Here is a 22,983-nt window from a genome sequence, read left to right as displayed (position 1 = left end):
GTTAAAAAATGTTCCCGTTGTAGTTTGTCAGCCCTTTCGGCTGCGGACTCCAAGATAGGTTGGGGATATCCTCTTTTTCTAAATTTCTCCAATGTTTCTGTTTTGTGTTTTAAGTATAGGTCATTAGTGGATGCAATTCGTTTGATTCTTAGGAGTTGTGAAAATGGTAAATGTTGCTTGAGTGGAGCTTGATGGAAACTTTTGTAATGGAGTAAGTTTTTCCTCTATGTTGTCTTAGAAAATACACTTGTTATGATGGTTCCTTCTTTGTTGGTTACCAATACATCCAGAAATTATATCTCATTCTTCTGTATTGTAAATGTGAATTGTATTCTTTCGTTTGCTTTGTTTAGATTTTGCAATGCCTCTCTGAGGCTGTCTTGGCTGCTTCTCCATAATACAAATATATCGTCGATATACCTTTTATACAGTATTAAGTTGCTGGTCCATGTTTCGTTGTTCAATATGTTGTCAAGCTCGAACCTGTGCATAAACGTATTGGCGTAGGTGGGCGCTGCGCAATTGCCCATAGATGTTCCCGATGCTTGCACGTAGTAGGTGTCCTTCCATTTGAAATAACTGTGGAACAGCGTGAAATGTAGTAATTCCATGAGGAATATCTTCAAGTCTTCTGGTTTGTCTTCGTGTATCAAGAAACTTTTCCACCGCTGCCATACCTAGATCATGGGGTATGGATGTGTATAATGACTTTACGTCAATGCTTGCCATTATCATATTTCTTGTGAAGTTTGCTTTTTTCTTCCTTCAATATATTCAAGAAATGGGTGGTATCCTTGATGTAAGTGGAAGTATTTTGTACGATGTTCTGTAATGTTTATCAATATATTTGCCTACTGGTTCATGTATTGATCCAATGGTTGATACAATGGGTCGTAGGGGGGGTGACGTTGCGTGTTTATGTATTTTTGGTGTCATGTATAAATAAGGAATGGTGGGATTATCCTTAATGAGATATTCTTTTTCTTTTTGGCCAATTGTGCCCTGATCCACGGCTTTTTGAACGATGATGGTTAATACCTTCGTGAATTCCTTTGTAGGGTCCGTTGTCATTACAGTGTTTGTATTCCTGTCTTGAACGTGTGTTTCTACGTTCTGTTCATAAAAAGTTGTGTCCATTATTACTAATGCTCCACCTTTATCTGCTTGTCTTATGGTAATTGATTGATTGTTTGCCAAATTTTGTAGAATTTGTCTTTCTTTTTGAGACATGTTTGTGTATTTAGGTCTTGGAAGTATGAATATATCTTCAATTTCTGTCATAACCACTTACTCGAATGCGTCAAGTACTTTATGACTTATTGGGGCAATGAATTTACTCTTAGTTCTTAATCCCATTAGTGTGTTCTCCTTAATATCTGCGATTGCTGTTGGTGTCTCAATTATGTTGCTAAAAAAATGTCGAAGCCTTAGTGATCAAACTTTTGTTTCCAAAAGCTTTGAATGATAAGTTGGAACATACGATGAACCTTTTTGTAATGTCTGCAATTCCGAGTTGTTTAGTTTGTATTTGGATATGTTTATTACTAGGTTTTCTGAATCCACGTGTTTTGTGAGACTGATTCGATGTTTATCTGTGCCTTTACTCCTCTGGGTTCTATTTGAGGTCTAGGGCCTGTCAATAAAAAAGTAGACGATACTTTTTCTGATGTTGTTGCCGATGTGCTTGCAACCGTTTTGTCTGTTCTTTGACTTGGTGATTCTGTAGACTGACCTGGTTTCGGTCTTCTATTATCAAATGTAGAACGTCTCTGTTGTGAATCATCTGAAGATGTATCATCTGTAGATTTTTCCATGTTTGGTCTTTGTTGGCGTCTTTTGGCATATATGTCTGCCCACGAGTATACTTCCCCTAGACGGTAATCAGTAGTGTCCCTTTTAAATTTTCTTAGCTTTCTATCATTAATCTCCTTAGTATATTCTTCCAATTTTTTGTTTGTATCGGCCAGTACTTGGTCCCATTCATCCTTAGTTACCAGTTTATTTAGATCATCTTTGAGTTGATTGACTTCTTTCACTAAATCTTCGATGAGTTTAGCCAGTTCCTCTATAATAAGCAGTATTAAGTCTAGTGAACATTTGTTCAATATAGCATGCCAGCGTTCTGTAAATCTCGCGTTGTTTTTACATAAAGTTGATTTAAGCAATATCCTTAATCCCCGAGGAATCCTTTGTGCCTTGTGGTATTTTATTAAAGTACTTGCATGTAGTTTTTGGTTTACGATTCACTTTGATATGTATAGTAATTGTTTGATGTTAGCGTCTTTTGATCCTGTACCTGGATTTATTTCCTCTGCTTCTTCTATAAGAGAGTATATGCGGTTTGTATCATCCTCTGTAAATGCTAATGTTTCAGCTCTTTGTTCTGTGGTATGTGCTATATCCGCAAATTGCATTTCTGTCGGTGCTGGAACCACTTAGCTCAGTTGCTAGGTATATTTGTGGACCAATTGGGATTTGATTCCGCACTCTAAGTGTGTACTTAGTTAATTTTGTAGTTATATGAATTTTCTTATGTTTCGGTGGTGCATAGGATGACAATCCTACTGAGCTGCTGGATTGATATATTAATGAAATTAGAGTATGGATCCTGTGTCACAAGATACATTCCAACCTTGCACTCTTGTTTTGTTCATCGGTGATTACTCAACACATTCAAATAAATTTCAATAATTTCATAGTTTCGTATTTCATTTATTGGTAACGAAGATTTTTTTGATTTCTTCAAATCTTTCTCATGAATATTTCACTTCATATTCAACAATTGTTTCTTTGCCCAATGCATTTCAAGCATATAGCCCTTCATCAGAGGATTTCTTATATCTGTAAACAGTATCATATGTCATTATTGGTACCGAACTAAATTAAATTAAACAACTGGTTAATTCGATGTAACATCCTCTTATTAATTCTATTACATACATACTTCGCATTCACATTACAAACGATATAGTTTTTCATCACGAACTTCTAATAGTACCTGTTTTAACAAGCGTTGTATTTTGTAACTTGCTATATGAAAACGGGTTCACCTTATATCCCATGTATAATGTGGTTATGTATCTCAACATTATGTGCGTGCCGGTGTATTTGCCGCCGTGGTAAAAACACTAACCTTTAGTCTTTGGCTACGATCTCTGTGCGCTGCAGAGTAATTAAACCAAACATGTATTGAAATGGATAGCAGAGGTGACGATAATGTTTTTATGTGCAAAAATATTTTGTACGAATTCTTACCGGCAATTCGCCTAAATACGTCCTTTCCTCGCTACCGTCGGCGGGCGACGCTCTGTTTTCCGCAACTCTTTGATCCCTACTCTATATCCGCAGTACCGATCACGTGGTTGACCGGTGTAATAAACATAAAAAACGTTCAAACTACCTATGTTCAAAACATGGTAGATTCCTCGTCTATTTTTTTAAAAAGGAGGCACGCACATAATGTCGAGATACATAACCACATTGCACATGGGATATAAGGTGAACCCGTTTTCATATAGCAAGTTACAAAATACAACGCTTGTTAAAACAGGTACTATTAGAAGTTTGTGATAAAAAACTATATCGTTTGTAATGTGAATGCGAAGTATGTATGTAATAGAATTAATAAGAGGACGTTACATCGAATTAACCAGTTGTTTAATTTAATTTAGTTCGGTACCAATAATGACATATGATACTGTTTACAGATATAAGAAGTCCCCCGATGAAGGGCTATATGCTTGAAATGCATTGGGCAAAGAAACAATTGTTGAATATGAAGTGAAATATTCATGAGAAAGATTTGAAGAAATCAAAAAAATCTTCGTTACCAATAAATGAAATACGAAACTATGAAATTATTGAAATTTATTTGAATGTGTTGAGTAATCACCGATGAACAAAACAAGAGTGCAAGGTTGGAATGTATCTTGTGACACAGGATCCATACTCTAATTTCATTATTATATCAATCCAGCAGCTCAGTAGGATTGCCATCCTATGCACCACCGAAACATAACAAATTCATATAACCACAAAATTAACTAAGTACACACTTAGAGTGCGGAATCAAATCCCAATTGGTCTACTTATATAAACTTAAAACATGATGGATATGCCTTTAAAACAAGGCAATAGTATGTAATTATGCACCTGGGGAGCACACGTCTCAGCTCTCTACCGCCAAGTTAAAAGAACACAGTCATCAAATCTCCTATGAAAACTCAGTTGTGTCGTGTGTGTCCCGGGTGCATTGTAATTCCGGCCAAATGAATATTTACCCTCCCCCTCTATGGGCCACATACCAACATTGCAAATTCTGATGTCGTAATGACTTGCTTAAAACAACTGCAACTGTTATGATGAAAAATTAGTGGGGGTTTACAGAAGACTGGTTGAATATGTAGACACCATGTACGTTAGAGACAGTGACTGCACACCGTGAACTCAGGCAGAGATGGCATGGCAGTGTCTGGGATCACTCTGTATAGTACAGATGGACGTGCACGTGTGCAGGTGTATACTACAGAAGGTGCAAAAGCCTGTGCCTGCTGATGAACACCACATTTGCCCTACAAGGATCCCACAGCCCTGCATGACAAGCTGTAGAGAGATACGCTGACCCACTCTCGTTCATCTCAGTAGTGTGGCAAATGGGGTTCTTTGCACACATTGCTTCCTGCTCTGCCTACGCCACCCACCCTCACTTTCAGCTGAACGGAGGCTTCCCTAACACCCCATGTGCTATCAATGCACTCTTCTTCTAACACATCTCCTCCTGTCAGGAAGCTCCTCCTACTCCGTTCCACGGTCAGAAAGGAAACTGTTCTCCTAGTCCCCTAGCCACCACTTCCAACTTTCAGGAAATGCATTGCCAAATCCCTGACATCCCACTGCCAGGAAACTTCTTCCCTAACTCCACGCCCACCTCCTACTGTCCAGGAGCTCCTCTCCTGACTTCTCTGAGGCTGTGACCTGGTGAGTACTATTCACTGTGAAGCAAATGTTGCCAGCTTGTGTTCCAGCTCCCACATTTTGCCATTGGCACAGTTAGAGGTGGTGCTTTTTAGCACTATGATCCCATGTTTTGCCTGCCTGCTGTGCTGAAGGTAAGAGAGGGGCAGTATTAAATGTATTTATTTATATCATGACATGTGTACTGTTGATATTATTTATTTCATTTTCACATTTATTTATTTGTATGTACTCTACTCTACGCTGTGGTTTTCTTGTTCTTGGTGCAGCAGAAATGTATCATGATTCATGACTGAGCTGAGGCCAGAACCGTGATGTCTCAGGATTTTTATTTTTACCTAGTGTAGCAATGGTGCTGCTGCTGTAGGTGGAATGAGCCTGTAGTTAGTAGTGTAAGACCGAACTTCACAATCACAAATCGAGTCATGTAAACATACATATCACCAATGAGCACTATCAATAAAGAAAATCTGTGAGGTACATTGTTGTCTAAAATTCTGTTATGAAGTTCGTGGTTATACTGTATAAGCAGTTACCTACGTCATTATCATATAAAATCCCTTAATTAATGTTAAAACTAAACTTTAACAATTGCTTTATTAACCTACTTGCTTTTTTCAAATATGGTTGAAGATGCACCATTTGGCCCCAATTTTTTTCACAATTTTTCTGGGAGAGAGCCCCCTGTCCCTCCTTTATGACAGTCGGGCTCGCTCGCTATGGTAGCTTAACACCTGGCACTCACCACAAACCTTTACACCTCACCACTTTCAAATATCACCAGCCGCCACTGAGAAGGGGTAACACTTCACTTAAACAGGCTGTGTCCTGTTCCCACACAAAGGACTGATTAACCCCCACAGATAACTTGGCAGACAGGACTGGGTTGAAAGGGACCCTTGTGCACTTCAGAGAGCCACTTTGAAGTCACCCCCAACATTAAAGGCATTTTTGGTTATGAGTACTGGGTCTCTGACCCCTAAAACCAGACACTTCTGGATCTTTAACTGAACCTCTGTCAGTAGGACTGCAGTGCTGCTTAAAGGACTCATCTTTGTACTTGGCTTACCCTAACTATTGTCGTGGTTTCTGCCTGACCAGGGTGCATACTTCAGCCAACCAGGGATCCATTTTCCAACAGCTTTGACCCTGTCAAAGGTTGCATCTCTCTGTTTTAGCAGTCACAATCCTCTTTCTAAAGGGATTGTGATTCGCCAAACTATGGTAAATCTGACGCTAAATAAGAAATACTACCTCTCTAAAGCATAGGATGTGAAAGTTAGTTTACTGTTCAGTAGATAACAGGTGACCAATGAACTAGCTGCTACCATTACTGAGCTTTCCCTCTTACTTTATGTCAACAAAGGGTGAGCAGCAATTCAATCAAACGTGTGCAGAGAACAAAAAAGAAAAATGTCAACAATTAAAAAACATTGCGAACTGTAAATGGTGACAAGACAACTGATTGACTCTTTAGACCAACTCTGCAATTTTTTTTCCAACAACAAATAATTGATTTTCAATATGAATGTGTTTCCTAATTCCGCTGTTTTTACAAAGTAATGTGAAAAAAACCTGAATCTGCTCTTTACTTATTTCAAAACGTCTTCGCTGTTTAAGATGTCTTTCTTTTTTTAGGTTCACCTATGAGATTGCTCCAGTGTTTGTACTTTTGGAGTACGTCACGCTAAAGAAAATGAGAGAAATGATCGGCTGGCCAGGAGGCTCCGGTGATGGAATATTTTCACCCGGTACTTTTCTTTATAATGTTGTTTGTTTTAAACTGGGCTTCGTAACTAGAGGTTGCTGCTCTTGCAGATAGGAAAACACGCCAGCTAGTAGTGGATTTGGAAATTAAGTAGAGAGAATGTTGAGTTCAGAAAGGCTCAGCAATTCAGGCATCCGTGGTCAGTGAATGCAATGGCAGCACCTCATTGTGGTGGATAACCCAAGTCACAATGATGCTCTTCCAACTTTTTGTCATTGGATTGATGTTTTACACGATTGACAAACCTAAAATCAGTGTTGTTTTAAAAAAGTGGTAAATTGGAGCTACCACCATCATTCTGAGCTCAATGGAAAGACAGGTTCCACCCAATCACTGTTCTGAGTAATGTGGTAATACCATAGAAGGTGTTCCATACATGGTATTCTGAGGGCAGGACCAAATGGGCTACTCTGCCACCCTGCCTGTTTCCCAGAAGCCTGCAGGTCAAGGGCTGCTTTCCACCATGGATGGGCTGCCGTGACCCACCACCCCCCTACGACCAGTTTCCAGTCACTGCCTTGTGTAGTGTGGGCCTGGTTTGAACGTTTTAGCGGGGGCTGAGTTTGTTCTCCAGTCCAGCCCTGATGAAGTGGGACATGCAGATGCTGAGACTTTAGAAAGAGAAATTTGGGTGAAATAGCATGTCGGTGATTAAGGTATAGTGCAAGTTTGCAGACTGAAGTGATGTCAATCAATCAATCAGGTTTGTTTGTAAAGCGCAGCTAATCACCCATTAGGATCTCAAGGTGCTGGGGTGGGGGGAGGTTTCAACCGTTCAGTCGTAGAGCCAGGTCTTGAGGTCCTCACTGAATTGAGGCGATGTAAGATGGAGAATGAAAGCGATCGTGAATCTCACAAGGACTCCCATTCTTCCATAGACCTTCCTGAGGTTTAAGTCCCAATCTAATATTTTCTGATTATTTTCACACTTACACTTTCAGAACTGTAACAGTACTGTAAAATGTTGAATCTATTGGTTCAACACAATACTGTTGTTTCTAATTAATCTAATAGTGAATGAAAATCACGTTGAGATGCATTGATAATGAGACTATGTCTGGTCTATTTTAGGTGTATGCTTTAAAAAAAAATCATATATTGGATGTACTAATGAATAATACTCATACAGTCACCTAACTACTAGTTAACTGATGTGCTTAGTCAAGTATTGAACTTTTTATGCAATGTTTTAGGCCACACGTTTATTTTAATAGGCCTCGCATAGAAAGAGTTCCTAGTTATGCTTCTTTGATAATGCCACTTTCATAGAAGCTCACCCCCCCCCACACCACCACCTTTTTCATCTTAATCAAGCACTGAACAATGCCAATTTCTGAAGTATTTCTTTTTCCAAATGGGAAAACTAGGAAGAAGACAGTATTTCTGCATCATACAATCAATCAGTCAATCATTTCATTTGTAAAGCGCACTACTTACCCGTGAGGCTCTCAAGGTGCTGGGGGGTGGGGAATACTGCTACTGCTTGAAAAGCCAGGTCTTGCTGAGTCTTTTGAAGGTCAGCAGGTCTTGGGTCTGCCGTAGGTGGGTGGGGAGGGTGTTCCAGGTCTTGGCGGCGATGTGGGAGAACGATCTGCCGCTGGAGGTTGCTCTTCAGATGCGGAGGACTGTGGCGAGGGCGAGGTCGGTGGAGTGGAGCTGGCGGGTGGGGGTGTAGAAGCTGAGTTGTCTGTTGAGTTACGTTGATCCAGTGTTGTGGAGTACCTTATGTGGATGGGTGAGGAGCTTGAAGGTTATCCTCTTGTTGACGGGGAGCCAGTGCAGGTCTCTCAGGTGGGGTGTGATGTGGCTGCGGTGAGGGATGTCGAGGATCAGGCGTGCAGAGGCGTTCTGGATGCGTTGCAGCCATCTCAGGAGTTTGGCCAAGGCTCATGCGTAGAGGGCGTTTCCGTAGTCCAATCTGCAGCTGATGAGGGCCTGGGTGACCGTTCTTCTCGTTTCGGTGGGGATCCACTTGTAGATCCTGCGGAGCACACGGAGGGTGTTGAAGCAGGAGGAAGAGATGGCGTTGACCTGCTTAGTCATGGAGAGGGTGGAGCCGAGGATGATCCTTAGGTTGCGTGCATGGTCGGTGGGTGTTGGAGCTGTTCCCAGTGCGGTCGGCCACCAGGAGTTGTCCCAAGCAGAAGGGGTGGATCCGAGGATGAGGACCTCAGTCTTGTCTGAGTTCAGCTTCAGTCGGCGATGGCCTTCATTCCTTCTTGGAGGTTGGTTTTGGTGGTGTGGGGGTCTTTGGGGAGGGAGAGGATCAGTTGTGTGTCATCGGCATAGGAGATGATGTTGAGGTTGTGCGGTCGGGCGACGTGGGCGAGAGGTGACATGTAGATGTTGAACAGCGTTGGGCTGAGGGATGAACCCTGGGGTATGACGCAGATGATCTTGGTAGCTTCGGTGCGGAAGGAGGGAAGGTGGATACTGTGTGTTCTGCCGGAGAGGAAGGAGGTGGTCCAGTCCAGGGCCTTCTCTTGGATCCCGGTGTCATGGAGGCGTGTTCGTAGTGTGCGGTGGCAGACCATGTCGAAGGCGCCTGACAGGTCCAGAAGGACGAAGGACGCTGTTTCTCCGTTGTCTAGCATGGTCCTGATGTCATCGGTGGCGGCGTTGAGGGCAGTTTTGGTGCTGTGGTTGCTGCGGAACCCAGACTGGGAAGGGTCCAGGATGCTGTTCTCCTCCAGGTAGCGGGTCCGTTGTTTGTTGACGCTCTTCTCGATGACCTTCGCTGGGATCGGGAGCAGGGAGATGGGCCGGACGTTCTTGCGGTCCTTGGGGTCCGCCTTGGGTTTCTTGAGTAAGGAGTTGATCTCGGCGTGCTTCCAGCTCTCCAGGAAGGTTGCTGTCTCAAAGGAGATGTTGATGACTTTCCGGAGGTGGGGTGCGATGGCTGTGCTGGCTTTGTTGAAGATGTGGTGTGGGCATGGGTCTGACGGAGATCCGGAGTGGATGGTGTTCAAGATCTTGATGGTGGGGTCGTCAGTGATATTGGTCCAGGAGAGCAGGCGGTTGGTGCGGATGGTGGTCGTGGGGGCGGAGGTCTCGGTGGTAGTCGGGGCGGTCATGGTGTTGAAACTGTCATGTATGTCTGAAATCTTGCTGTGGAAGAAGGTGGCCAGCGAGTCGCACAGGTCTTGCGAAGGTGGGACGTCGATGGTGTTGGAGCTGGGGTTGGAGAGTTCCTTCACGTTGTTGAAGAGCTCTTTGCTGTTGTATGCGTTGTTGTCTAGGCGGTCTTTGAAGGAGGCCCTTTTGGTGGATCTGATGAGGTGATGGTGTCTGCGGTGGTGTTCATGTGGGCTGCGTAGCTGTCTGGTGTTCGTTCACGGAGCCAGTGTCTCTCCAGTTTTCAGCAGGTTTGCTTGGAGGCCTGGAGGTCTTCAGTGAACCAACTGGCTTTCTTGCTGGTGTGACTGTTGGAGGGTTTCTTGAGTGGGGCGAGGGTGTTGGCGCAGTCGTCGATCCACTGTCTGATGTTGCGAGCGGCGGTGTCGGGGTCGGTGGGGTCGGCGGGTGGTCTCTGGGCGAGGGTGGTGGTTTGCTGGTCTTCGGTGACTTTGCTCCAGCAGTGGCGATGCATCTGTTGGGTGCGGTGGTGCGTGGTGTGCTTCTTGAAGGTGAAGTAAATGCAGCGATGGTTGGTCCAGTGGAGTCCGGTGGTGTGGTTGAAGGAGACGTGGGGGCTTGCGGAGAAGATGGGGTCAAGCATGTGGCAGGCGGAGAGTGTGGGGGTTGTGAGGAGTTGTCCGAGGTTGGCGATCAGGGTGGTGGAGTTGCGGTCGTTGTTGTTCTTGAGGTGCAAGTTCAGGTCCCCGAGAAGGATGTAGTCTGTGGAGGCGAGGGCGTGTGTGCTGAGGAAGTCGGCGATGGAGTCGCTGAACTGTGGTTGGGGTCCGGGGCGTCTGTAGACGAGGGTTCCTCTGAGGGTGGTGTTGGGGTCGGTGTGGATCTGGAAGTGCAGGTGTTCGGCGGTGCTGAGGGTGTCATCGTTGTTGGTCAAGACTCTAAGCATGTTCCTGTGGACGATGGTGATTCCTCCTCCTACTCCGTTGATGCGGTCCCTGCGGGTGATCTTGTAGCCTTCCGGGATGGCTATGGCGATGTCGGGTGTCGAGGAGAGGTTCAGCCAGGTCTCTGTCAGACCGGCGACATCTGGGGAGGTAGAGTCGAGTAGGTACCAAAGTTCCACGGCGTGTTTGCGGTCGGAGCGGCTGTTGAGTAGGATGCATCTGAGGTAGTTGGGTTCCTTACTGGTCGGCGGCTTGGCGGGGCGGATGCTGGTGAAGCTGCAGTTCCGGCAGGTGGAAGGTCCGTGGGTGCGCTTCAGGGCGGACAGGAAGCAGGTGTCTGATCGTCTGGTGTTGAGTGCGCGGAGGGTGCTGGCATCATAGTGGTGTCGGGCATGGTTGCGGGGACCAGGGGATTCTGGTGCTGGGTGCGGTCCAGGCGCAGACGGGCTTGCCTTAGGCGCGCCTTCGGCACGCCAGCGGGGCGCCCACTGCGTGGTCTCCATATGAGGGAAGGTGGGAGGGAGAAGCGGCTGGGAGGCGGGAGCAGGGTGGGGAATAGGAGAGCAGAGGGGCAGGGCCACAGGGACGCAGTGGTGGGAGAAAACGGGGGGAGCAAAGGGGCAAAAGAGCAAAGGGAAAACCTGGCACAGAAGGGAAGCAGAAGGAGAATAAATTAAGGCAAGCAAGCACAGTCTGGAAAAGCAAAATTAGGCGCGCAAAGCAAGTCTGGCAGAACACTGCAGCAGCGTGGGGAGCAACCTGCCTGCGAGCAGGGTCAGAGGTCGCTCCCCACGCTCCCCGCACCCCATTTAGCATGGACCTCAGTAAAAGTAATTTTCCATGCAATGTCACTGAATTGGTATTACTGCTGAACTTGGAAGGATGACCCAAGTAGTTTTCATACCTTGAAAATGTTTTTTACGATTCACAAAATTCCTGGACATGATTTGCAGTGACGTTAGTTTCTAACATTGACGAACTGTTGTTGAACCTACAAGCACAGCAACGCGGTTCCCCAAAAATGTAATGCAAACGGACATGAAGTGTGTATGCTACTTCAATCTGCTCGCTCCTTTCACGTTGGAAGCAATTACAATGGACAGCATTGCGCCCACATCAGGAACACTAATGTGCTTTGTAGGAATTTGACAGTGTTTACTGAGTTGGAAACAGTGCCTCAGCTGTACATAGCATTTCTTCTATCAGGAAACATTAAAAGACAAAAGGCCTGATTTAGAGAAAGGTGGTAAAGCAGACTCTTCCATGATCCAAAGCAGGATTCTCCTCAGGCGCATAGAGTGTCTTCATTTAAATCATTGACAGAGGTCACCTTCTAATGAAAACCTAAGACCAGTGTTTCCCAACCGAGGGTCCCCCTGCCAATGGTAGATCATGACCTGATTTTTGGTGGGTCGTGAAAGTCAGAGGAATAAATAAAGATGACTTCAAATTCTGTGTTTAAGTTGTCACGCTTGCCGGTGATTCAAAGACAGAGGTCTAATGCCAGGCTGCTTTATTCTTTTAACATGAGGATTGATGTTTACTTTTTTTTTCTCTGACTGCAAAGTGAGAGACGTTTTTTCAGTGAATTATGTGACCATGTATGATGTTGTTTTTTGTAATGCACAACAAAATGTAAATATCTGTAAATTAACTGTATGCATCTAGCAGGTAGGAAAGCAAAAAATAAGCACTTTTTTGTAATTCTGAAGTGTGCTGGAGATAGATAGTTTAACAGGATCAAAACATATCATGACACTTGGTGATGCACAAACGATATTCTCAGAAAACCGATTTACACACATTATAATTTGTGTGCTATATAGTTTTCTCAGTAAAACTGTGTGCTTTTGTTACATTGAAAAATCGCCCGCCTCATGTCTATTGAAGGTAGGTGGGTTGTGAAAGTTTGTTGTGCTAAAAAGTGGGTCATGGTTCCAAGACGTTTGGGAGCCACTGCCGTAGACACTTTCATACAACCCTACGCCAGTTCCATACCTGATATCACTGTCAAACCTAGCCTTTGAGTTTGTTTTGTATTTTTTGGTATTCATATGGCAAAAACTAAGCTGGAATCTACATTAACTGGGGTGTTTGGGAGATGTGGCGAATTACAGATTTAAACTACATTTATATGTTTACAATTTTAGGCACAATCAAATGTAGAGGTTTACCCAAAATTGGGCTCAGAACTTAGATGTAGTCTTTGAATTGGAAACAGGACCGTTTGCGCAGTGTGAATTACATTTATATGTTTACAATTTCAGGCACAATCAAATGTAGAGGTTTACCCAAAATTGGGCTCGGAACTTAGGTCGTGGGATTCCAAAAATAGAATCTTAGACAACAGCGACAGCCACTTTCTGGCACCAACAACAATCAGCTGCACAACCTAAGAGGGGGGGGGGGACATGACCATGCTACTCTGAAGGCAAATGAAACTGTACTCCCCAAGGACTGTGTTTAGGGAGTGATCCCAATGGATCAATCAAATTGTCACTTCTAGAATTATCTTTCTCCTATTCAGCTTACTTCTTGAGTTATATGATTCAACTTGTTTTAAAGTTGTTACAGACTAACACATAATTCAAGAGGCTAAAACTTTACAAAAAGCAACTTTGGCTTTGGGATCAGACTTCATATAATTTATATTTTAGGACAACAGTAACATTTGAAACTGAAATGTTATACAAAAGGACCACCGCAACAATAGTGAGTGATTGGGGTGCTCTAGCTGTTATTTTTCAGATAGAAGTGAAAACAAAATATTACTCAATCTGCATTGTTCCGTTTTCAGAATAAACACATTTACAATGTATGGGGTGGGGGGTGATAAACACCGGAATATGGATGATTACAGGTAAGTAAACAATTAAATTAATAAAACGAATTTCGTAGCGCGCCCTGTACCTTATCCCCTCAAAGTATACTATAGCAAAGGCTGGGTGGCTATACTTAGCCTTCATGGACATCACCTGCGGCCTTTGATCGTGTGCATTGCAATAAGTTGTGGATTCTAATGAGGGACCTCGTGGTAGACATAGCTATAATAAATATCCTTCAGTCATTGCATTCCATCACAACAGCAGCTGTAAGATATACAAAGGAGGGGAAAGTCAATGAGAGCCAGATGTAGGTGGGCAAATACTGGTCGGTAACCGTGAAATTCATTAAATTTCACCATTCCCGACCGGTATTTAGCCATGTGGGATGTAGGGAAGGAATCGGTAATAAGGAATCGTTAAATACTGATTCCTTAATACCGATTCCTTATTGGCCTTGCATTTAAGGAATCGGCAATACCGATTCCTTAAATGCAATGTAGGTAGCACTTAAAACAGTGCACCTCAGCCTTAATGAATCGCTATTTACCACCATCTTCAAGTTGGTGGTAAGTAGCGATTTCCTTTCAAAAAGCAAATGGGGTTAGACAAGGATGCATTTTAGCGCCATTCTTGTTTACTTATATATTAACGGGCTCGATACCACCTTGCGTAACATTGAGGCTGACATACCTAGAATAGGAGATAGAGCAGTTCAGGTTCTGCTGTATGCAGACGATCCAGTGCTTCTTGCTCATACCCCACATAGCTTGCAGCTTTTAATAAATGGCTTCGTGAAATTGATGGATCACTTGGATATGTCCTCTAACCTTGCAAAATCATTTGTAATGGAGATGGGAAAGAAGCCTAGTAAACAATATAATTACACCATATGCTCATAAACCTTAGGAAAAGTCCCAGCCTTCGCCTATTTGGGTGTGTTTTTTGACAACCACCTGAACTTCAAACATCTAATAGAGGATAAGTGTCTGACTTTGAATGGGTCCATGGGTTCAATTGCAAATTATGCCCAGAGGCTGCTGGGGTGTTGGACCCCAGGTGTGATTTTAAAACTATTTAATTCCATCCGCTGTGCTAAAGGGTTGTATGGGAGTAAGGTGTGGGGATATGTTAAGCCCACCAACTTGCAAAGGGAAGAGAATAAATATCTAAGGCGGATGCTGAAGGCCCCACATATCATGCCAGCATACTGAGCACATGAGGAACTGGGGGTTAGGTACATATCAGATAGTGTAGGAGTGAAGCCCCTAGTAGGTTGGTTGAAGATTTGGATCAATGCAGAGGTGGGCCTGACAAGGCTGGTAGTGCGGGATTGTCTCTCCCTGGTGTACGCGCGGAAAATCAGATGGTTGAAATACGTTAGGGATTCCTTTGTTAACCTGGGGCGCGCAGATCTATTTGACAAACTACAGACAATAAGGTTAAAAGACATAGGTGATATTAAAGCGCTGTACCTAAAGTTTGCGATGGCGCAGCGCGAAACCGTTGAATTGGGGAAACAATCAGTGAGAGATCCTATCTTATTCAAAACATCACAGGACATAGAACCTTATCTAACATTAATGACAAGTGCCCATGACCGATTTTTGATAACCCGCTTTAGATTTAATTGCATCCATCATGTATTGGCAGTACCGGCAGGTTTTATTATAAGTTTAGAAGCGAGAGGGCCCTGTGGCTGCGACAATAGGTCCCCGCAGGATACCCTTCATTTAGTTTTACTCTGCCCATATTACGCCCTCCCCAGGGAATTGTTTTTGAAGGACCTGTTAAGGAAAGCTAGACTTAGGCAGGCATGGGTAGCATTGTTGTTTTTAAAATTGTCAACCGATGTTTTTACTCTCTATTGTGTGGTAAACATTTTAAGAGCCGCTTTAAAGGGACGAATAACAAGGGGGGATTGAGTATATTACTGAGTTGTATTTCCCGTTAACACACAGTAAGTTAAGGAATCATGCTAATGATATGTTACTTTAGCTTATTTTACTCAAACGTATTCCTGTGAAATATTTTTTATGACTGCTATTTATATGCTTTAATGGTTTGTGTATCAAATCGAATAGGTTTTTAATAATAATAATAATAGTTGTGCAGTCAAAAGGTTAATTCAACATCTGTAAAAGTGGGGGCCTACTGTTCTGTGCAGACTACAATCATAGGTGAATGAGCCCAAATATCTACAGCTAAACCATAGAAGTGCACTGCTGTCCCATCATAGGCATATTAACTAGAAGAAGCACAAATATACACCTATATACACCTATTCTAGATTTTACGAGCATAGATGGTGGTGATTTTCTAAATGCTAGATAGGTTTATTCAGCACATGGAAAGCCATTGGCCAAGGATTGGAACTCTGATTCCTTGCGCTGGGTCACAGTGGTGGCAAGTGTGACTGTCTTTCTACTGATAATAGTTCTCTCTTCGATCCAACTTTTCTGGCTTCACCCAAAAAAACCTTGCCAGCAACTAAAGCAGCAGGAAAGAGATCAGTAGCACCTGTTTTCTACTTCTGTTGGTTAGTAGCACCCATAATGTAATAATAGTAGTTTTATTTAAGGCAGAGTAAGAGAACTACAAAAAAATAAAACCTTTATTCCCCAGATGCTTTAAACAACATATGGATTATGGAACACATGGTCAGCGATATTTATAGAGGCGCCAAACCATGGAGCAATTTTCACCTAAACATCTTTGACAGTCAATTTGTCATGTACCTGTAGTCTTTGAATTGGAAACAGGACCGTTTGCCCAGTGTGAAGGGATCCAGAGTACCCGCAGTAACTCTATACTGGTCTGTCAGTAACGCCCTTTGTCAGTCATGTCCTATATAGCAGTAGGTATCAAGTAGGACTTTCAAATCATACCAAATCCTCACTCCCTAAATTGTGATATTTTTTAAGCATGATGGCAGTCATGTTTTGAGGGTGGTTTTAAGAGTGATAACTGAATGTATGAAATGCTAGTTATGTTTAAAGATATCAAGTTGACCCACTTTGTGTACAACACCTTCCACTGGATCTGTGATTTCAACAGATAGTCGGTTACATTTCGGGATTTTTAGTTTCACTTTGAAGATTAGAAGTATGCCCAGGATGAAAAGGCTTTTGTTTGAAAATGCGGGGTTAGCTGAAGATGTCATCAATTACATGGATCTATTTTCCAGCCTGGTATGTTAAAGTGAACAATATAAAGGACAGGCGTGAGCATAAATAGTTATCAGAAAATCATACCTCATGCAATTTGAACAATAACTTTGAACATAATTTTGCTGCGTTAATTGTACACCCTCATCCTGTAGCAGGAAAGTTTTGGGATTTTTGTGGACAAGCTAAAATGTTTTGTAGGTTCCATCAGAGCCAGGCAATATCTCTGTATGTCAAGGATGTGCTTATGCAGATATTTCAACACTAACATTCTCATTATCAGTGGACCTGATTTAAGAACCAGAAATTCCTCACCCGGAGCCCATGCATGGGTATGGGTTACTCCAAGTTCCGTTTTAATTGCAGAGCACAAGTTGATCCCCTGCAGCCCAGTATACCATGTGGAACAACCCACATGAACCTGTGTTTCTGCACAACTTTCCACATTTAAATCTCTATTGCATTATTTTTTACTCAGAAGAAAGTGATCTGGATATTACTTGTCTCCTGTAACATGTACCGGATTACTGAACACACAGATACTGGGTACATTTATTCGCCATCACTTTTGACTCCCTATGCGGCTGTTAAGGGGTTTTACTGGCACTATAGGGAATTCTGGAACATTTGTAATAAGGGCCTCAAACTGCAAGGTAAATTGTCAGGGTAAATTAATTGTATAAAAGCCTGGTGAGATTTGATGACTTCCCTTCAAAAGGTACAAAGGTAGAAATCCTCAAGAAGGCTTACGATCTCCATTCGTCACCCTTGTTAAATGGAGTAAAAGCGTAAAAAGTGATTTCAATAAACCTCAGCAAAACAATGGCCTGATTTAGAGCTTGGTGGATGGGTTGCTCCATCATAAATGTGCCAGACATCCTATCCGCCCTATTACGAATGGATTGTATCCTATGTCACTGGCAGTGAGGCGGATAGGATATCAGTCACTTTTTTGACAGACAAATCCATCAGCCAAACTCTAAATCAAGCCTCAACTTTCCGCTTACTAGGTACATTAAACAAGGAGCAGGGGGAAAGGCTGAAAGCACCAGAGGTTACCAAAATGGTTGCTTTAAGCATGAAACACCTGTACATTCTCATGTGAAGGATAGCAGAGGGAATACTCAATAGTAAAAACACCACGGAGCACCTGAAATATGGCTCAGAAATATACTAGAATGAACTTTAAAGTGAAGTAACAAAACAAGGCACCCTTGTGTGGTCAATTTAGAGTGCAGAACTATCCTGATCAAACTGCAGCAGCTAATCATAATAATTATAGATGACGAGAAAGCACAGGGAATTCGAAATCTTAGGTATCAGTAAAAACCCCAGGTGCAAGAAATAAGGTTGTTTTCAAGAAAACTAACGGGGCTAAATACTAAGAGTTGTGGAAAACAAATTCAAAACCTTTTTGAGCAATGATCGCAAAGGACATGTCAAACTCATAGCAAAAAAGAAAATGAGGATTTTTTTAGCACTAGTTCCAAATTTCAAGGGTATCATATTTCAGCATGGTTTTTTTTTATATATATTTTTATTAATTATAACACAAGAGTAAAAATATACATATCGGGCATCATTCGGAGGAACATAGCATAATGGTGGACGGGCAAATCAATTAAGAAAATACACAACAATTACAAGCATCTGAAAGACATCAATAGCAGTGTAGGGCAAAGGTAAAACAATACGTTACCGTTAACCTAAGTAAACATCGCCGAATCCCGCCCACCCAGAATACAGGATATGAAGACCAGACACTCGATACCCGAATATGATGAGTAAAAATCAGGAGAATACGCCACATCTCTTGTGAAGAAGGGAAAAGGGAAAAAGAAAGGTCATAGAACAAAAGAAAGGAAAAATAACAAACCCCCCCCAACCCCCCACCCTGCACCCCTGCGGATGGCTACGACCTAACCCACTAGCAGCGTGCCTGTCGCCCACTAAACTAACCCCAAGGAAGGGAAAAGATGGAGGAGGGAATGTCGTAAAAGCAAACACACCCCCGGTCTCCCATACCCGCCGCCAGCAGTGATCACCCCGAGATATAATCGAACCAACATTTAGCAAAATATACAAACCAATCGGGGGAGTATAACAAAGCACCACCCAGCTCCCAGCACATTACATGTGACAATCCCGGCATTGAGTCAAACCATATTATCAAGTCCAAGCCCTCAAGTTCAACCCTGACCAGTACGGTATTTCGGGAGAGTCTCTTTCACTCGAACCACCATCACATAGGAAAAGGCAGAATGTTCAGTAAAGTCCACATCAGTGTTGCAGGATCGACAAAAGGATAGAAGGTCACGATAGCCACAAAACGAGTGAGGGAATGTGTCCAGAAATAACAAATCTCCCCAACAGTCACTTTGGAACTTGTTACTGCACAGAAGACTGTCCATATCTGTACGAGGCGGCAGCAGGATCGAGCAGGGAACGATAGCGACAATCACGGGCTCGCTGAGTGTGCATTGGGGGCCGGCAAAGCACATTGAATCCAGGTTCTGCCCGGGGACCTCGATCTCAGGCGTACATTGCACCGCTGGTACCACAGATGCATCAGGACTAAACGGAGAGTCGTGTGCCGGTCCCAAGATACCGTCCACTTGCACGATCAGCGTCCGGAACACAGCGGTGGATTGTGAATGGAGCGCCTCAATGGCGGCCATGACGGCCTGTAGTGATGGCGTACTTTCCGTCCGCCCCATCTCCTCTCACGAAGAGGCAGAGCAGGATTCGAACCCCGGAGGCCGGCTTCTCCGGGGTAACAGGCCACGCAAATCCGATGACAATAATGGGCGCTCTCCGTCGTACCAGATCGACACCGTCGCCGGCAGCAAGGGCCCCAGCCCCTCAACCCCAGGAAGGGGCAGGGTCTCCGGGCACCGGACCCCCGAACACGGCAACCGGTGCGGCACGCTGTTGTCTCCACGGTGGAGAACGCTCACAATGTCAGCATCAAACAAGCAGTTTACGATGCACTCCGGGGGACCGGGCGCAGTCCAGGTCCAGCGGCCGTTGTTGATCAACTCCAACCCGGATAGGCTAGAAAGCGAGGCCCCGGCTTCCACACGATGTTAGGCAGAGAATGGGAACACGGCGTATCTTTGGCATCCGACAAGATAAAAAGCTCGGGATTACACCTTTAGAAGCAGGAATACTTCACGAACCCGGGAACCTGGTGCGAGTTCAGGATTGAGAACAGGATATACGAGCTGCTGGCGGAGGTCGGCGGAGCCGGGAGCTTACGCGGCCATCTTGGTTGCTGGCGTAGCTCCTCCCTGGAGCTATTTCAGCATGGTTGATCAGTATCTTGAGCACTTTCTGCTGACGTGATCTGCAGATCATGGCCAGATTAACACATTTTTCATGCAGAGCAGTGCAACATTTAAATTTGTTGTGCTGCATTGCTCAAGGGGAATACACAGTGTAGGGGCATAACTACAGAGACTATCCTGCTGCTAGTGCCATCCCCTGTGCATGCCTGCCTTGCACGAGGCACAACTTTGCAGAGGTGAGTCTGCACTGTCTAGCATGAAGGCAGAACCTTACAGTACAAATTCCTATGCATAGACAACTCAAACGGCTCCCATGCTTCGGTTGTGTATTCTGTACTGAGCATCCATGCAACGTGCCGTTTCTCCTTGTTTGCAGCTGCTTCAAGTAAATATTAGTCTTTTTAAAAATATATATTTTTATCACGATTAAGAAGAATAAAAACATTACATTCATCAAAAAAGGATAAAAACATTCAAATATATTACATAGCTTATAAAAACAAATGAAGAAATAATACAATTGAGATGAAACACTATAAGATGCAATCTAATCGTGAAATATAGGACAAAGAATAGGGTGCTTATTTATCTATTCTGTTTCTTGATTTTATAGAAAAAAAGAAGGAGGGGAATAAAGAAAAAAGTGAAAAGAAAAAGGGAAAAATAAATAAAGAAGAGGCAGAGAAAGAAAAAGAGACAAAATATAAGAGAAAGAAAATGTAGGAATTATGATAAAAATGAGAGAGAAGACAGAAAAGTAGTGAAAGGTAACCAGAGTAAATCAGATTTAATCTTCTGAGATAGCGAAGATGCAGAAACAGTAGATATTCTATGCCTAAGCATGGGCGGATTTTGCGAATTGGCAATCCGCGAAATTGCGTATTTACGGATTCGCAATCCGCAAAATCCGCGAACTCTCGCAAATTTGCGGATTTTTTTTTTTGTGTTTGCAAGGATTTCTGCCAGTTCGCGAGGATTTTGTACCAGTTCGCAAACGCGAACTTACTTTTCGGGTAGCAACGGTCGCGAACATGTTGTTTCTACATCTTTCTTCATCACAGCACCCTCTGTTTCACCACTGCCACCCTCTGTTTCACCACTGCCACCCTCTGGCTCACCCATGCCACCCTCTGGCTCACCCATGCCACCCTCTAGTTCATCACTGTAGATTATGGGTGGAAAAGCACACCTGCCCTGCTTCAACTGACATAAATGAATTAGGGGCTGATTAATGTGTTACTGAATTTGAACTTCCTGGCTGGAACCTGCTTCCTTATCTGTAATTGCTTTCTCTGAGCCTGCTGTGAGGGTCAGAGCAGGGTCATAGAATAGTTGCAAGTAGGCAACTGAACTCTGAAGGGGCCCCTCAGGAAGCACTACAGGGAATGGTTACTAATGATAAGATTGAACTTTTGCACCTGCTGAGTGCTTTCAGTTTAGCAAAAATCCAAATATCCAGCAGCATCCACAAAAAGTAATCCTTCCAGGCACTACAGGGAATGGTTACTAATGATAAGATTGAACTATTGCACCTGCGGAGTGCTTCCAGGTCAAGATCCAAATCAAAGTGACCAGCACATGAAGAAAGCACTGAGAGGAGCCTGCTGGACAGGAACAGGAAGTTGGAGACTGTGGGGCACTTCCTTCCTCCCACCCCCCCCCCCAAAATGGACTCATAATTTTCAAGGTTTATGCTGCCTGCTAGTGGATTTCTTGTGCGAAATTGCAAATTTTGCAATCTCGCAGTTGCGAGATTGTCGCTGCCCGCCGCATCTACGTTTTCGCAAGTGTTTACTCCCTCGAAATTGTATAGTATTCTAGTTGGCAAGTGCGACCAAGCAAAAAAATCCGCTTCGCACGGATTTATGAATTTTCGGTAAGTTCGCGAGAGTTCACGGATTGCGAATTTACCGAAAATCCGCAAAATCCGCGAGCGGAACGGATTTTACGCCCATGCTTAATGCCTATCACAAAAAAGATTCCTCCATGTCAACAAACATATTTTAGAATTATCTTTCCAACAAGTAACTTGAACCTTAAACGCAAGAGCAATGAAAAGGTTAACTGGCAAAGGATTTGGAGAAAGATTCAGAACAAATCGGCGTAGTACCAAGAAAAACATTTAGACTTGATAATGCAATACTACATTGAATTATCGTTAAACACATGGACCAAATATATTTCCTAAAAAATTGTACTTTAGGACAGAGGTATAAGAGATGAAGTGAAGTACAATTGGAAGAGAGACAGGATCAGCATCAGGGTGAAGCTGAAGGATTCATTTTATGACTAAAGGTAGTAGTGATAACAGCTCTATTAAACACAAAAACAAGGATTGAGTACCATTGGCAGCTTTAAAAGTAGTGAAATCTTTGTGCCATATTTTATCCCACTTCTGAACAGAGAGCAATATAGAAAGGTCTTATTACCATAATAATTCAACAGAGGATTTAAATCTACTAGGAATAAGAGTGGATATAAACTTATATATGAGGGCTGCTATAGGAGTGGACTCAGGTGTCAAAGGTTAAACAGAGTGGAATCAGGAGGAACATTTTTGGATACTAAGAAAGACTGAAGTACAGGTGACAGTTGAGAATACGGATGTAAACAAGAGCTGGGTAAGTTATAACGTTCTTTTTAATTGAGCAAAAGTCACAACAGAATTATGAGAAACTAAATTATGAACATATAAAATATGCTTTTCTTTCTAGCGTTTGAACTTTTTTTAGATTTGTAGAGATAAATGTACAGTTAGACACGAAAATGAAATAATTAAAAGAAAAATCATGTAGTAAAAAACATTCAAAAATAATCCATCGAGATATGTTATGTTATGTTATGTTATGTTATCCGGATTTATTACGCGCACAGATGCCCCAGCAAAGGGGCGTCCTGGCGCGAGAACACAACAACAGCAGAACTAAGGAGCTAAAGGAAAGAGGA

At 43.2% G+C, this 22,983-nt stretch overlaps 1 protein-coding gene across 1 annotated transcript in view; it reads left to right on the top strand.

Moving 5' to 3' along the window:
* Positions 1-22,983, top strand: part of GAD2 (glutamate decarboxylase 2) — a gene marked incomplete at its 5' end in the record, with an annotated part of 538,013 nt that overhangs the window by 167,676 nt on the left and 347,354 nt on the right. The window contains one exon of the mRNA XM_078662797.1: positions 6,613-6,725. Within this exon, the coding sequence (XP_078518923.1) occupies positions 6,613-6,725 (113 nt within the window). The remainder of the gene's footprint in view (positions 1-6,612; positions 6,726-22,983) is intronic.

Source organism: Lissotriton helveticus, chromosome 10 (assembly GCF_964261635.1).
Source record: "Lissotriton helveticus chromosome 10, aLisHel1.1, whole genome shotgun sequence".
In the NCBI taxonomy this organism is placed as follows: domain Eukaryota; kingdom Metazoa; phylum Chordata; class Amphibia; order Caudata; family Salamandridae; genus Lissotriton; species Lissotriton helveticus.
Note: the sequence above shows the minus strand (reverse complement) of the source record. Positions and strands in the feature narration are given on the sequence as shown.